Consider the following 17133-nt stretch of genomic DNA (forward strand, 5'->3'; position numbering starts at 1 on the left):
TATGAATATTTTAAATTCGAAATAAACGAACCCGAAATAATTATAAAATGAATAAACCGAACTCGAATTAACAATAGCCGAATATAACCGGTCGGGATAACTTCGGTTATTTCGGTTATTTCGGATTTGAAATATTCATATACAATGTGGTATATTATTTTAATCGGTTCAATTCGGTTCGGATATATATCGATTGGATTAGGTTTGAACAGATTTTTGACCGCTTTTTTTTTTGCATTTACGTTTATAGGTTTATTTGCTATAATTTATAAAGTATAGGTATATTTCAGCAAATAAATATAAGTATAGGATTTGTTTGGTAATACAAAAAATACACAATTTTTTGTCTAATATCTGAAGAAATATAATGCGGTGAAAAAGTATAAATATAGATTTTTTTATAATAAAAAAATGATAAGAGTTTTTTTGTACAAGACTATAAGGGTTTTTTTGGTGATTTTTCCAAAAACCAACTATTTTTACTTTTTTATATATTAAAAAAGAAAGAGAAAGGATGCCAAATTCCTTGAAAAGATCGGACTTAAATTACAAAACATAATCTCTGTTGGAATTTTTATTGTAAGTAAATATCTAAGGTTATTGTTGATCATAATTTTTTCATCTCATTTTGATATATCAACGATTATATGAATTTGTTAATGCTATTGTAATTAATAGATGCAACATATTATATATTTTTAGATTTTTTTGGTCAATTATTTATGATATATTTTATCTATTCACCAATTAATGATGTTAAAAATGTCATATATATATATATATATGTATATATACACAGACACATCCGTTTTCATGGAACACTTTGTGTTAACAAGTTCTGTTTTTTTTTTTTGGAGGCGTGTTTACTTAAGTTACTTTTGATTTTGATGTGGCTCCTACGTTAAATTTTGTTTATTTTAATTTTTTATAAAAATATTTATTTTTTAAAACAAATTCTTTTTCCAAGTTTATATATTAAAAAAAACACAACGAGCTGAAGATGAAGACCAAACAATAGGCCCATTATGAAGCCCATATCAAGACAAGCGGCCCAATTACAGGCAAGGCAGGGAAGATCAAATTAACATGAAGAATTACATCACTTACCTTGAAAAGGAAATGAAAATAGAGAAAGGAATCTACAAAAACTACTGATACTATCGTGTATATACACTTCGGGTTTTAACTTTATTTTTTCACTATATATTTTGAATTTTTAAAATTACGAGTTAGGATATTTTGGCTACAAATACTTTATATAGTTCAATTTTTTTCCATTACTTTGTTGGTATTTTTTTTTCTAATATTCTTTTCTATTATATAAAAAATTCATTGTACTTGAAATCATCAACATAAATTTTTCTTTGCCTTTGGATTCGAGGCGCAATGGGGTTGCGAATCTACGATGGAAGGAAGGCAGAAAAACCAGAATAGAATTTCCTAATTAAAAAAAACGATAAAAATAAATAAATTTACTATTACATAGTAGAATAATTAACTAAATTTTGTTTAAGAGTATATATTATAGGGTTTTTAATATATAAATACAAAAAGGTGATTAATTATTTAATTCCTTTCTCAAAACTTAAATACATTAATAATTAATGGTTAAAATTTAAAATGATATTATTTAATTAATAATAATTTTAACGTTAAATATATATGGTTTGGGTTTGGTAATTGATACTACTTGATTTTGTTATGGTTAAAAATTAAATTTTGGGATAAATTTTATATTTCAAATATATACCTTTTCATTTTAGTGGTAAAAAAGTATACCACTAATTTGTTTTCTATATTAGTTATATATCACTAATCAATATGTATTTTTTAACTTTTACCGTAATAGTAAACATTATTATTATATAAAGCGTTTTCTCAAAAACCGATAATTATTTGGAAACTACATTAAAAAAAAGTGGAAACAACCTAAAACCTCCCCTCCGAATTTGTTGTTTTTCAAATTAAAAAGGCAAAAAAGAAAAGATCTTACGGAATTCAAACCGATTTTTCTTCTCTCCCTCGTTGTTCATCGCCTGAAAACCCCGTTCTCTGCAATCTTTTCGCCTTCATCATCATTATCGCCCGTTCCGCTCATCGATCGAATCGATCTCAGTTCAGAATTCAACGTCTTCGATTTCCTCTTGGTTTTTGAAATAGACGGAACGGTGTTGTTTTTCTGGCGAATTGGGAGCCAACCAATGAGTCCGACTCTGAAACAGAAACTCAAATCGTCGCTCTGCATCTGCGGCTGTTTCCGGCAGGTCCACCACCACCACCACGCTCCGTCGCAACCTCTGTCTCCGTCATCGTCTCCGGAATCTCCCGGCGACAAATCTAGCCATGACGATTTAACCGCGAGCCCAAAGGAACGTCACATTCACAAGAAGACGAAGTCGCCGAGGCTTTCACGGACATTGTCAAAGTCGCAGGAAAAGTGCCGGAGTCTGATCCAGCGAATCGGTGGTGGTTCCGGCGTCGGATTATCTGGCAGAAGCGGAAGGCACGTCCGACGGCATTCGACGGATTTTCATTACGATGCGCATAGTTATTCTCTGAATTTCGACAAGGGAGACGACGAGGACCTCGACCAGTATCCACTACGGAATTTCTCCTCCAGGCTTCCGCATTCTCCTCCGTCGTCAGCGAAGGACTCAACGGAGACTGAGGCTGAGTCGACATCCGCCGCCGGGAGAGAGATTTTTGCAGCGCACTGTTAATTGCGGTGATGAGTCATGAGGATTCAGTTCCGTTTCCTTTTTCGTCGTTTTTTCTTTTCTTTTGCAAATAATTTTGTTTTCTCGAAGCAACGGTAAATATTTTATGTATTTCCCTCTAATTATCTTAATATATGGATATTTAAAATTTCTTATCGATTATAATTTATTTATTTTTTTAGTTCATATTTTTCAAAATTTTAAAAATACAATGCATTTATTTTTATATTAAATTTGATTTAATTTAATTTAATTTTAAATCTTTTATTTTCTTTAAAAAATCCCGATATTACTTTTATAATCAAATTTGATTTAATGAAAAATAGATCAAAGCAAATTCTATATTTAGGCCTTGAATGACATTGGTTTTTATTTTGGGTTTTTGTCTTTAGTTTTTGATTTTTGGTTTTTAGTTTTTGATTTTTTGCTTTTCGATTTTATAAGTTTGTAAATTCTAAAAAATGTGGTTTTTAGTTTTTAGTTGATTTTTTTCATAAAGTAGATTTCCGGGATTTTAGGAAAACCAAATTTCAAAAAACTTATTGTCAGTTTTTTCAATTTTTAAAATCCAAAAAATCTGAAAACCACTTCTCATCCAACACCTTAATTCCAGATAAATATAATTAGGATTTGGATTAGTCTGTTTGATTTCGGCACGGAAATAGTCACCATAAGGTGGTTAAATGGCCGGTTCTATTTTCGAGAGTAAATGACTGAAATACCCATTAGTCATCATAGGCCCTTACGATTATTATTGGGCCACACGAGTTTCTCTCCCACACATTCAGGTTAATCATTAGAATGGGGTTAGGAACTGAATAATCGGATGGAATAAGATATAATCATAATCAAACCTAATACGATATAAAAACCGAACAATTATAATTTTTTCGAATTTTAGTAACCGAATAATCGAATCGAATAAGATATAATAATAATCAAACCGAATGCGATATAAAAATTGAACAGTTATGATTTTTCTAAATTTAAAAAATTCAAAACCAAAGTGATTAAAAAAATAAATGAAAAATCGATAATTTTTTCGAAAAAATAAGTTTTTTATAACAAAAATTTTGATCTAAGTCGAACTAAACCAAAAAATAACTAAACCGAAATGAAATTTATATAAAAACTGAATGATTATAATTTTTTTATAATCAACATAATTAAACCCCAATATAATCGAATCGAATATAACGGAAATTTAAAATCCGAAATAGTCACCTTAGCTATAACTATATATATAAAGTAAAAGTGTGCACCAGTGTGGGGCCCTGCCATGTTCATTTACGTTTCATTGACTCGGTCTGTGTGCCGTTTGGGATTTTTTTTTTGTGGTGGTCAGATTCATAGCACAATTTTATCCAAATATTATACTATGTATATTTATATACGTATTTATGTGCATAATTTTAAAGAGAAAATATCAAATACACTAATTTACTAATTTCTTATTCATAAATATATAAATTTTTTAATTTTTTAAAAAATATATCAATTCATAATTTTCTGACAAATTGCTATACGGATGATAATATCATTAACTTTGTAACAATTTTTTGTGACAGTACTGACATAGTTTACCGGATTTTCTACGTCAGTGTCACATATAAAAAATTTTTCACGTCATAAAAAAATAAAAACAAAATTAAAATTAACTTCATTTAAAATAAAAATAATTAAAAAATAATTTTAAATTTTAAATTTTTAAAAAATTAAAAAAATTAAAAATTTGAAAAATAAAGTTTTAAATTTTAAATTAAAATTCAAAATTTAAATTTAAATTTAAAAATAAATATTAAAAAAATAAATATGTATATTGAAATATATGTATATGTACATGTATATATATGTATATATATTTTATGGGAAAATTATATATGTATGTATATATTTATGTGTATATATTTAGTTTAAAAATTTTAAGTTTTATTTTTTAATATTTCTTTTTAAATTTAAATTTAAATTTTGAATTTTAATTTAAAATTTAAAAATTTTATTTTTCAAATTTGTAATTTTGTATTTTTAAAAAAAATTTAAAATTTAAAATTAAAATTTAAAATTTTTAAATTATTTGTATTTTAAATGAAGTTAATTTTACTTTTGTTTTTATTTTTTAATGATGTGAAAATTTTTGATATATGACACTGACGTAGAAAATCCGGTAAGTCATGTCCGTTCATTGGAAACTGTTATAAAGTTAACCGTGTTAGTATCCGTATAGTAATTTGTCAGAAAATTGTGAATTGATATATTTTTTTGGAAGTTAAAAAATTTATATATTTCTGAGTAAGAAATTAACAAATTGGTATATTTATTTATTATTTTCTCTAATTTTAAATAGTATTTTGTGAATGTATACGCTTGTTGGTTGTGCATATGATAGTGACTTTTACACAAAAATTTCTAATACTGTTCAAATTCAAAATATCTGAAATGTGAAAAAGATAGTACGAATTTTCTTGAAATCAATTATTTATTTTGGCTAGGGAATGGAGATATTACCCAATACTATATATATATATATATTAAAAAAAAATTGGATATTGAGTAACTTTGATCGGGCCCGTGTGCAATACAGATAGGATTATCCACGATTTTCATATATTTCTTTTAAATCATATATATTAAAATATCTAAAAAATATTATTAAATTATTTTTACTTTTAAATGTGTTTACAATGTTGTGTTGTCATTAAATCAAATATTATTATTCAATCATTTATTTGCCGTTTAGTTCCACGATTTCATATATTTTTTATTTGTTAATACTTCTAATATAGCATTTCATCGTAAATAAAAAATTAAGAGCGTAACTTTCAAAATTAGAGTTGGAAAAGCATAACCCTTAGATTCAATTTCTAACCAATTTAGAATTTATCTACTGTAACGATTGATTTCTGATATAGAAATTAGTTAGACCTTCGACAACGACTGACTCTGAATTAAAAGTTCAGTTAACTTTTTTTATAATTAAAAAATTTATCAAACTTTTAATTTAACTATATATTTCAAAGGATGAAAAAAATATTTTTCTACGTTTAAATTTAAATTTGAGATAAAAACATGATTTGAATATTTTTTTCCATCAATAAACAATCCAAATCTAAATAGTGAACCGTCTTGTTATAAAAAGATTCTAACATCTTTTTTATATATAATATATGTTAGATTGGTGTACTAATTAGTTTTGGAAGTTATCTGTCATGTCATAACATTATTTTAAAGATATCTATATTTTACGCTAAAGGAAAAAAAAAAGAGTTCTCGACGTGTGGGGCTTTGAAGAGTATCTAACAACAAAATAAAGGAATTATTTTTTTTACAATATTTCAATAAAAATATATTTTTATAAGATATCTTTCTGAAATAAATGTATCCTGTGAAGAGACAAGACACCTGCCCATGTAAATCTCAATAGGAGTCATTATCATTCCGTCGTGTCCTAACCCCAACTTCCGTATAGTTCTTTTGTTTTATTTATATATTCCATTTATCTTTTTTTAATTATAATATTATAGAAGAAGACTGCGAAAACTAATCACATATATGCGTTAAAAAATTTGTGATTATTAGTGTGTGATATTTTTTTAAAATAATTATAAGATAACAACCGTTACAATGTCTGTTTTCATTTCCAAGACCATCATTCACGCCTCCCCTTTTTTTTTATCCAAATTTTTTTGGTTATATGTTATTCTATTAAACTCCAAAAAAACATCAGTTTGTAAAACATAAATATACATATACAAAAATTTGGATTCTCATGTGCAAATGGACAAAATGATGGATTCTACGTTATTCTAATTCATTCTTTATCTAAGACCATTAAAAACCAGAACAATATGCATAGGATGGATTTGAATTCATTTTTGGATTATACTTCAATGTTTTTCTTTATATGATGATATTAAACAGATATTTACATAGATTTTTTTAGATATAATTTTTTTTTGAAAAAAATCTATATAAATGATTATCTTTAAATGGAGACTCAAATCTCATTTGAAAACAAGTTTTTTTTAATCTTTTATTTATCAGATAAACCATCTAATTTCGAGTTTTTTTAGATATAATTAGATTGAAAATTCGATAACCTTTCGAAATATAAAAAACATTAAAAATTTTTTTTTTATAAAATTCATCCTTACAATTCTAAAGAAAATAGATAACTTGCATTACATTCTTCAATCTCGAACATTTATTAATGAAGATTCGAAATTGCAAATCAAATTGTATAATACCAACTACTTTTGGTTTGAGAATGATATAAAAAATAACAGATATTTCATCTATGCTTGGATCTTTTAAAATCTCAAATATTTGATCTATACTCGAATTTAATATCAATCGTAGCTGCTTGAATGATATACGATGTTCTCGATATACAACATGATTTGATCAAACAGTGATCTTATTTCAAAGTTCTATAGGTTCAATACTATTTGATATTACTAAGATTTAGGGTTTATTATAATGATTTGACCTAAGAATTATATGAGGTGATGGTAATATTCGTTATGTTAATGAGAACTATGAATATAAAATAACCTAATAAAATCTACAATTTGGTTATAAAATCATCTAATAAAACCTACGAATTGGTATCTCTCCCACTCTCTCATTAAAGTCAAAATTATGTCACTAAATATCAATTTAAAATTGATACAAATTTAAATCAAGTTTTAACATGAACTTGATGGTAATTATTTTTCTAATCCAGAGTTAATGATAGCTCTTTATATGAATACGCACGATATCTACCCATTCATATGTGCATAAATAGCATAAATTCTTTGGATGAACTTATTATTAATATATTGTTAATTTTAGTGAATTTTCAAGTACAACTTTGTTTTGTGATTATGTTTTAAGACTGTATTACATCATTATCATCATGATTTATTGTTTTTTTTTCTCAATTTCTATATTTCCCCAAATAAATAAGGTGAAAATGATAGATTCCATGTACATGTACATATAGTGCATAGACTATTTTAGTTGTTTAAATAAAATAATTTTCAAAGTTTTTGTGTGTAAAAATCACTTAATTGGTATTATGTTTTATACATTTCATGAGGGAATAAAAGTATACACATGCTTATTTGTTGTAAAATAATTAAAGTTTAAAAGAGAAAAGGTGATTCAAATTTGTATGGAATTCACTCTTGGATAGAGATATGTATTTTGGATCATGCATACAGGTATCAAAGAAAAAACAATTAGTAATAAATAATTGTATCACAATCGAATTTCGGATCTAAAATTTTATTCAAACTATTTTTAAAAACAAATCTAATCGGAATACAAAAACAAATAAATATCGAAAAGTTTTTAAAAAGTAAATATATTTTTTAATAAAAAAATATTTTGAATTTCATTGAAATATGATATAAAAAATGGAATCTATAATTATTTTAAAAAATTATAAAAATATATTTGTTTTAAAATTTTGAATTTGAAAATAGTAGAATATAAACTTGAAACGTGTCTTTCTATTGTTTGATGAGATTAGGAAAAATATTAAATTGTTAAAAAAAAGAATATTTAAGTATAAGATCTCCTAAAAAATTGGGAAACCTCAGACATTGGAATCCTAAAACTTCAACTTATTTTCCCATTTGCGTCAAATTATTATTATTTTTTGTTCTAAATATATAATACTTTCAATTGGTTTCCAAGTATGGATAAACTGTATAGTTTCTTACAACTTTTATTATATGTTTAGAATTTAAATTTCTCGTTGACCATTTATTATTGGTTGAAAATTGATATATATAACAAAGCTCATTAATATGCACTCACATATTAATTTAAACAAATTAGTTATGTAAAAATATACAGTGGAAAATCGGGAAATAAGCATTGTAGTTATTAAAAAATATAATTATTTGATTTCTATTTTGGTTTTCGTTTCCTTTTAAATTTTATTTAGATTTGATTTTAATTTAAAATATTTTTCATATTTTGGTGTTATTATATTTTTATTTATTTAATTTTTCAAAATATAGAATTAATTTTTAAAACGGAGTTAACTGAGGTACGATTATATATTAAAAATTAGGATTAAGTGAGATTCTTACAAACGAAAAAAAAAAAAACAAAATATTTAGAAGAAAAGAGAAAAACGGTGAAGGGAAAAAAATGGCAAAACCAAAACGAAAGAAAGCTTTTGCATGAGACTAAACCACGTGCCCCATCCCTCCCTCTCCCCCTCTCTCTCGTGTTCCTCTTTTGAATTTTCCCGAGAAAATAATTAATTTTCCCCCGAACCCATCCGAGAAAATCCAAGGTGGGCTCTGATCCGTCAACGTGATTACGACATCAAATCCAAAGGGCGAAGCATTAGAGATTTCCTCGCCACGACAACCTCATTCCCCTCCGTCTTCTTCTTCCTCTTCTTCACCGAGTCGGTTTCGTCTTCTTTTCTCTCACCCCGAAAACTGAGCTCGGAATCTATGCCTTTGATTCGTTCTCACTATTGTATTATTCCTTTCTGCTCCAAACTTCGGTGATAGCTTGAATTTGTCCGCACGGATAAGCGGGTGAGAAAAAAAAAAGCCCTATCTGGTCTCTGTCTCTGCGTTTGAACCCCTCTACGGAATCTGTCGCCCTAACAATGGCGTTGGATCAGACATCGGTCCCAAAAGAGCTAAGGCCGATAAACGTAGCCACTCCGGTGTCGGAAGACCCGAGAATATCCGTACATGCTGTACCGGGTCGACCCATTGAAACTGGTAGCCCGAATTCTGTGCCGGTTTATTTTCCACCGACTTTACCGGAATCTGGGTTCGTCGGTGCAGGTTACGGGACTCAGGTCCCCGGCGTCGCCACGTGGTGCCCTCGTCCTCTGGCTCCGGTAGGGCATGTTGGAATTGGTTCCGCAGGTGCGTTAGGTTATGGACCCGATTTGGGCAACAGGGTCGTTCTTAATGCGCATGAAAATTGTAGCACCGAATTTGGAGCTGGGTTTGGGTATAATCAGGGTTTGAGCATGAGAGATTGTAGCAGTGGGAGTGAGAGATCAAATGTTGATGCAATGAACAGGAACTGTGGTGATGTAAATCTTGGGATTAGGACTAGTGGTAATGGTGCTGATACGGGTATTGAAGATGGTGGAGATGATTCGGTATCAGGGAAAAAGGTGAAGTTTTTGTGCAGCTTTGGGGGCAAGATTTGGCCTAGACCAAGTGATGGAGTGTTGAGATATGTGGGTGGGCAGACAAGGATCATCAGTGTTCAAAAGAATGTGAGATTCATTGACTTAGAGCAAAAAATGTTTGAGGTGTATGGTCAACCTGTCGTCATTAAATACCAGCTTCCTGATGAGGATCTTGATGCATTGGTCTCTGTTTCGTGCCCCGAGGATCTCGATAATATGATGGAGGAGTATGAGAAGTTGCTAGAGAGATCTCCAGATGGGTCAGCTAAGCTGAGGGTATTTTTGTTTTCGGCTTCTGAGGTTGAGTCTTTGGGAGCAATGCAGTTTGGAGATGCACTCGATAGCGGGCAGAGATATGTTGAGGCTGTGAACGGTGTTGTTGATGGGATTAACGGTGGAATCACAAGAAAGGAGAGTATAGCAAGTGCTAGTTCAAACCAGAACTCTGATTACAGTGCTACAGATGCTGTTGATAGCTCGGGCCCTGGTCAGAGTGATTTTGTTGCTGCTGCTGTGACCACAAGCACGTTCGCACCTCCGGAAAATCTTGTTACTTCTAATGACAATGCTGCAAGAACGGTTCCCCTTCATCCCGATTCCTCGGCTTATGCTGATAATTATGCTATACCGATGGCTGTTCCTGTTGCTAGGGTTGGTCCTTCTCAGCCGGAGGTGGTCTCAGAGAAGCAGATGCCACCGGTCAACATCCAGCAACCGACAGCTGCACAGCCTCTACGTCACTCGCAGGCTTATGTTGATCCTCGTCTACAAGTATTTAGACAACCGGAATATGCCCATCCATCAAACCAGCATCATTTGGCAAATGCTGGTTCCATGTTTACTCAACAACCTTTTCAAGGAAACGTTCAAAGTGTCTCGCCCCATCAGTTCTTTCGCCCTGTCCACATGACATTTGCCCCTTCAACCACCCACTCGGGTGTTCGGCCAGTTGTGATTCAGCCCGTGGTCCAGACTCAAGACACCTGGTCAGGTAACTATCCCGATGAAAACGGTCTCGGGGTTCCAAAGTTAGTCCCATTTCCCACAGAACTGAACTACACTGCATATCAGGGAACAGTTGCACCCGGGAGTTATGGATGGGCTCAGATGGCACCTCCAGACAATGTTGTTCTCTCTGAAGGAATAGTGCCTCGGCCCATAATTTCACCTGAAAATACCCAAAGGGTAGAGGACTGTCATTTGTGCCAAAAGGCATTGCCTCATGCCCATTCAGATCCAGTGGCACAGGAAATAAGAGGCAGTGATACAAGCTCCATACCAGATGCCACCTCCGTTTATCATACTTTTCATCCAGATGATGCTATGAGAATCCAACCGAGCAACTTTACAGGCCAAAAGAGGATCCCCAATCATCAGGAGATGGATATTATACACAAGGAAAATGTCGGGACTGTTCGGGTTCAACCTTCTGAACATGTTCCTCAGGAAACCATGGGAGAGACTCCGAAACAGATTCCAGTCAGTATCCAAAAGGAAAATCATTTGAATCCTGTCTTGCCCCATGACTATCATAGACAACTAGGTGGATTGATGGAGAGTCTCCACATAAATGCTCCTGAAACATATACCAACCCCGAGAATTTTGTCCCTCCAACCGAGAAGATTGGCAATGAAGGAATTCCGGGGGATATGTTTCGAGATAACACGTATGGTCAACCTCCATCAATGCATAACACGGATCACACAAAGCCGAGGGAGATGCTACCGAGTGCAAGAGTTGTTCTTCAAGGCCATGAATCTCAACCTATAGAATCATATGAGAAAGCTCAGTCACCATTTTTAGGTAATCATGGTTTATATCCACATTCGGTGGTTGGAGTCCAGCTCGTGAATCCATCAGAAACCCAATTCAGGAATTCCGTGTATTCTGCCTACGATGCTGCTGCTAATTTACCGTCATCCTTGTCATCGAGTAATGGTGATGCAGAAGTTAAAGATTCATCGAACTCGCTCTTCAACAACCAGGACCCTTGGAATATGCAACATGATGCTCCTCCTCCTCTCAGACCTAACAAAATTCAGATTAAAAAGGGAGACTTTGTTGGTCAAGATCATTTTCCCGAGAACCCGTCTTTGTTGAGCGGTGTACCAAAGACAAGGACTTATTTGCAAGACAGGATTCCCCAGTCGGTAACCATCTCGAAGGAGGATGATGTCAAAGCAGATCAATCAGTGTCCTCTAAAGGTGATATTAACGCTTTCTTATAAATGTACTGGCATTGTAGCTCTCATATGAGGTTATGTTTCGAGCACAATTATTCATCGGTATCTTGGTTTAAAAGGCGGCTCGGAGGAACGGATAAAGCAAGAACTCCAGAATGTTGCTGAGGGTGTTGCTGCATCTGTTCTACAGTCGGGTACACCTTCGGATGCTGAATTTCCGAGCAACGTGGATGAATCCGTTCCCGAGGCTAATACGAAAGTAGAAGTTTCTCTGAGCGGTGATGCTAATCAGAAGGTAAATCCCACTCCAAGGCCTCAATGTACTGTTTCATGTCGTTCAGAAGTGTGATCATTTGTGACAAATCGTTTCTCAGGATATGGGGAACCAATTTCTAGAAAGACTGAATTTCGGGCACAATGTTTCCGATTGTTTGGACCAATTGCAGGTTAGAGACGCCAGGTTTTACAGCCGTTCACTTTTACCGAATTTCGTATATATCGAGTATAACTGTATACACTATTATTTGACAGATTATAAAGGATAGTGATCTCGAAGAATTGCGAGAACTAGGTTCTGGAACATTCGGTACGGTTTATCACGGGAAATGGCGAGGCACAGATGTTGCGATCAAGCGGATTAACGATAGGTGTTTCGCTGGGAAGCCATCTGAGCAAGAACGAATGGTTTGTATGATTGTATCCATTTATCCATCCGATACATTTACATTCTATTTCACAATCTCGGTTAAAATCTTCAAGCTTTTCTTTCATGGCTTCGTAACAGCTTAAACTAATTTTTTTCTTTACAATATATGCAAATGATTTAGATAGATGATTTTTGGAACGAGGCACGGAAGCTAGCAGGGTTGCATCATCCGAATGTGGTCGCCTTCTATGGCGTCGTGGTTGATTCGCCCGGAGGTGCTGTGGCAACTGTAACAGAGTATATGGTTAACGGTTCTTTAAGAAATGCCTTGCAGAAAAATATGAGGTACGGTTTTCTTACTTTGAATTTATTGTTCGGAGCTAGTTAACCTAGAGGTGGGTCGTGTGCTCGGGATTCAAAATTTTGAGTACCACCTGACTTGCGAGTCAGGTATCTGAAATTTCGTATACCCATCCAGCAGTGGGATGAGTATGAGGTTGGCGATGGCGAGAACCCGACCCTTTGGGTTCGAGCTCTGGTTTCGTCGATTAGTTATTCGTATCTGCGGGTAATCCGAGGTCTGGGGCCTTAGCATTTCAAGGCAATGTCAAGGACTGAGAACGATAGGGGCGAGGATATGAGAGGCAGTGTCACGAGAGGGCAGAAGTCATTGTTGCGGTGAGGCGGCGAACACGAGGGGTTTAGGGTTTCCACGGATGAGTCGAGTTAGGATTTAAATTTGGGGATTATATATTTTTTACAAAAATTGGGGATTAGGGTTTGGTCTCCGATAGTTGAAATTCGACCCTTATCTCCGCGGCTCCGCCGCTAATCAATCGTCCCTCATCGCTCTCCTCGAGCATAAGGTACGCATTGGTATCTCTCTTTCCTCTCTCTCCTCCCCCCGCCCTCCTCCGTGATTTCGCTGGCTCGATTCCCTCCTACTCGCTGCACCCCATAGGTACCGAAGCTTGGGTACTCGACCATCAAGAGGCTGAGGGGGCAAATCCCTATTAAATATTAATACTTATATGAGTTAGGAGGCATGTTCACCCATTTTCCCAATGAAATACAGAAATGATACTAATATGTTTTTCAGGAACTTTGATAAGCGAAAACGTTTACTGATCGCCATGGACATTGCTTTCGGGATGGAGTATCTGCATGGCAAGAATATTGTACACTTTGATCTGAAAAGTGACAACTTGCTCGTAAATCTTCGTGATCCTCATCGCCCGATATGCAAGGTCAATCGTCTTTTTAATTTCATTCCTGTCCATTTTTTGTCGATTTTCATTATTCGCAATGCCAAAACGAGCGTTCATATCTTGGTTTGCCACCAGTGAGATGTGTGGAATTTGTTGAATCTCGGTCTCAGGTCGGTGATTTAGGGCTTTCGAAGGTGAAGTGCCAGACATTGATATCGGGTGGTGTCCGTGGAACACTCCCGTGGATGGCACCAGAGCTTCTCAATGGAATCAGTAGTCTCGTCTCCGAGAAGGTTACTCTTCATTACCCATCTTTCTTCATCTGTGCCCCGTGTTTTCTCCCTAACCGACAATTCGTTCTTCTCGATTGTAACAAAACCAGGTCGATGTGTTTTCCTTCGGAATTGTCCTCTGGGAACTTCTAACCGGCGAAGAACCCTACGCTGACTTGCACTACGGAGCAATCATAGGTAAAAGAACACTCTACCCAAATCTCTCCCCATTCGATGTCCCTTTGCAGTTTTACCGGGTTTTCTGACATACGATTTGAAAACTCGGGTCAGGTGGAATAGTTAGTAACACGCTGCGGCCGCCAATCCCTGACCTCTGTGACTTGGACTGGAAACTGCTGATGGAGAGATGCTGGTCTGCGGAGCCATCGGAGAGGCCGAGCTTCACGGAGATCGTTAACGAGCTTTGCTCCATGGCCTAGAACATATCACCTTCCTTCCTTCTCTAAAGGGCAACCTTAAACATATGTTCTTCTCTATGGTCTGAACATTTCCATATTTGGTTTTAGCCATGTTTGAGAATCTCACCCACAGGAGGAGATAGTGTTTCACACAAATGGAAAATGCTTTGTTCATAAAGGTTTTGTCTTTCTCAGTATAATACAATTTCGGATTCAGCGTTCTTCGAGTAGAGATGCAGGAGAGAGACACAGCATATATCCTGTGATTGTTCTTAAGGTAAGGTTGGAGAAAGTGAAGGATTTGTCACCTTGAGTTCGCCGCAATCGCTGATATATACAGTCTTCAGAGGTCTGTTCCAAAGCGACCGTGCGTTCTGCGCTCGTTCGTCTCCGAGAAACTCAGCTAGATCGTTGAATTGTCGAATCCTCTCGGATGGCGTGTACGTGGGGATCGAAGCAATGCTCGTCACCACATCCAATCCTAAAAAGTTTTGAAATCGGAATTTGATTGAAGCGCTATCACAGTGAAATCTAGAATTGGAAACACCTAATTCGCGAGGAGTAATCGGATCGGAATTACAGAAAAACTGACCTTCGAGCACGGTCCCGAACACGATGTTCGCGCCGTCGAGCTGCGGGCAAGGTCCAGGACCTGTAGTGATCAAGAATTCGACGTTCCTGTATTCAGGATCTAGTCTGGTATCATCGTCGTCGTCGTTCTCGGACAAGCAAAGCGAGACGACACCGGGACGAGCGTGAGGGAGAAGAAAAGCCCTAGAATCGACGACCTCGGTGTTGCGAGGCAGATCGGGAACCACCTCCGCCTTATCTCTCCGGCCACTTCCTTGTCTTCCGGCAAGAAAATACCGACCGGGAAAGATCTTGTTAACCGGTGTGTTCCTGTACGACGAAGCAGAGGAAGTGCACATGAGCTTGAAGGTGGAGACTGTGATCGGGACATGGCGTCCGTACAATCCGAGAACGACGCGGCCTAAGAGAAAGGAATCGGAGCATGGCTGAGATGCGGCGGTGATGGTGGAGGAGGATTCCGAGCGGAAGTAGGTGGGGCAGACGGAGAAGTCGAGGAAGACGCGGTCGGTGATGGTGGTGTCAGGCGGAGGAGAGATAGATTGTTGCAACGGAGATGCAGCTGAGATAGTGGTGGTCAGGAGGAGATTCCGGCGAGTGATGGCGGCGGATAGCGACGGAGGGATGATGACGGAAGCCATGGGAACTGGAGGAGTTGTGAGCATGTGAATGGCGCGTAATCAGAAAGGCTAACGTTGTGGGTCCCCCGTTTTCGGGCTGTGGATATTTTTTTTGTCAAAGGTTTAAATGACGTCGTTTTGGTTACATGAGAAGAAACTGGAATTTGGCACGGACACGTTTGTGAAGCAAAACGCTGCGTTTTACCAACCACAACTTCTGTTCGTTGGATCTGGGAATATTCCATTTTTGTCCGTCGGATGAAGGATATTTTCGTATTGCGGTTATGAACAACATCGGGTCCCATGGCTTGATATTTTTGTGAAATATTTGAAGATTTAAGTTTGGGTTTTTCTACGGAATCTGGATTTCAAAAACTAATAAATAATCAATCAAATTTTTATAAAGTTGGTTTTCATAAAAAGGGTAATCGCAAAAAAAAAACCCTATACTTTTTCCATATCAACGAAAAAACTTTATACTTTTTTTATTATCAACTAAACTCTATACTTGATGTGATTAATTTATAAAATCCTATACTTTTTAAAAATTCAACGAAAATCTCCGCAAATACCAACTCAAGTAAAAATGATGATGTGGCAATGGCATGACATGAACACATCATCATAATTATAACAAATCATCATTTAAAAAAAAATAAATTAAATTATTTATTTAAATTAATATATATACATATAAATTTCCACATATATATATATTAAAAATAAAATTATTTGTAATTAATAAAATATATACACATAACTACAATATATATGTATATTATAACTAATATATATATATATATTAAAATAAAAATAATTATAATTAATTTTATATACATACATGATATATATTAAAATATAAATAATTATAACTAACATATATATATATATATAATATTAAAAATAATATGTATATGTATATATATTAGTTATACATACAACATATACATATATTACTAATATACATATTAAAATAAAAGTAACTATAATTAACATATATATATAACATCTATTAAAAATAATATGTATATGTATATATATTAGTTATACATGCAACATATATATATATATATAACTAATATGCATATTAAAATAAAAGTAATTATAACTAATATATATACAATATATATTAAAAAAATAATATGTATATATATATTATTTATAATGTAATTTATAATATATATATATATGTGTGTGTTTTATTAGTTATAAGTAATTTTATATTTAATATATATATATTTAATATATATATATATATAAATTTATATGTATATAAATTAATTTAAATAAATTATGTAATTTATTTTTGTTTGAAAT

The 17133-nt window shown here is 33.7% G+C and overlaps 3 protein-coding genes across 3 annotated transcripts; 2 read left to right on the forward strand and 1 right to left on the reverse strand.

The window, feature by feature from the left end:
* Positions 1 to 1916: 1916 nt before the first annotated feature.
* On the forward strand, positions 1917 to 2826 carry LOC104815394 (the record flags this gene model as incomplete). Its single annotated transcript, XM_010543777.1, has 1 exon — positions 1917 to 2826. A coding segment is annotated over one exon (804 nt), but the record flags the coding sequence as incomplete, so codon positions are not given.
* A 6106-nt stretch (positions 2827 to 8932) lies between these two features.
* Positions 8933 to 14824, forward strand: LOC104815396. The gene is made up of 9 exons (XM_010543779.2): positions 8933 to 12085; positions 12183 to 12358; positions 12438 to 12509; positions 12595 to 12747; positions 12891 to 13054; positions 13809 to 13956; positions 14088 to 14210; positions 14300 to 14387; positions 14481 to 14824. The coding sequence occupies exons 1-9, from the start codon at positions 9337 to 9339 to the stop codon at positions 14627 to 14629; spliced, it is 3822 nt and encodes a 1273-aa protein (XP_010542081.1). The 5' UTR covers positions 8933 to 9336; the 3' UTR covers positions 14630 to 14824.
* Positions 14754 to 15921, reverse strand: LOC104815395 (peptidyl-prolyl cis-trans isomerase CYP28, chloroplastic). The gene is made up of 2 exons (XM_010543778.2): positions 15201 to 15921; positions 14754 to 15089 (listed from the first exon to the last, which is right to left on the reverse strand). Exons 1-2 carry the CDS (start codon positions 15859 to 15861, stop codon positions 14881 to 14883), a joined length of 870 nt encoding a protein of 289 aa, XP_010542080.1. The 5' UTR covers positions 15862 to 15921; the 3' UTR covers positions 14754 to 14880.
* Positions 15922 to 17133: the final 1212 nt, after the last annotated feature.

Source organism: Tarenaya hassleriana, unplaced genomic scaffold, assembly GCF_000463585.1.
Source record: "Tarenaya hassleriana unplaced genomic scaffold, ASM46358v1 Cleome23, whole genome shotgun sequence".
NCBI classification, from domain to species: Eukaryota; Viridiplantae; Streptophyta; class Magnoliopsida; order Brassicales; family Cleomaceae; genus Tarenaya; species Tarenaya hassleriana.

Bases quoted from the DNA above. Each gene is read 5' to 3' on its own strand.
- LOC104815396 (XM_010543779.2), top strand. From the start codon at position 9,337: ATGGCGTTGGATCAGACATCGGTCCCAAAAGAGCTAAGGCCGATAAAC. The intron at 12,086-12,182 runs GTGATATTAACG...TTGGTTTAAAAG, and splicing joins TCAATCAGTGTCCTCTAAAG to GCGGCTCGGAGGAACGGATA. The intron at 14,388-14,480 runs GTAAAAGAACAC...AACTCGGGTCAG, and splicing joins GCACTACGGAGCAATCATAG to GTGGAATAGTTAGTAACACG.
- LOC104815395 (XM_010543778.2), bottom strand. From the start codon at position 15,861: ATGCTCACAACTCCTCCAGTTCCCATGGCTTCCGTCATCATCCCTCCG. The intron at 15,090-15,200 runs GTCAGTTTTTCT...AAAACTTTTTAG, and splicing joins GTTCGGGACCGTGCTCGAAG to GATTGGATGTGGTGACGAGC.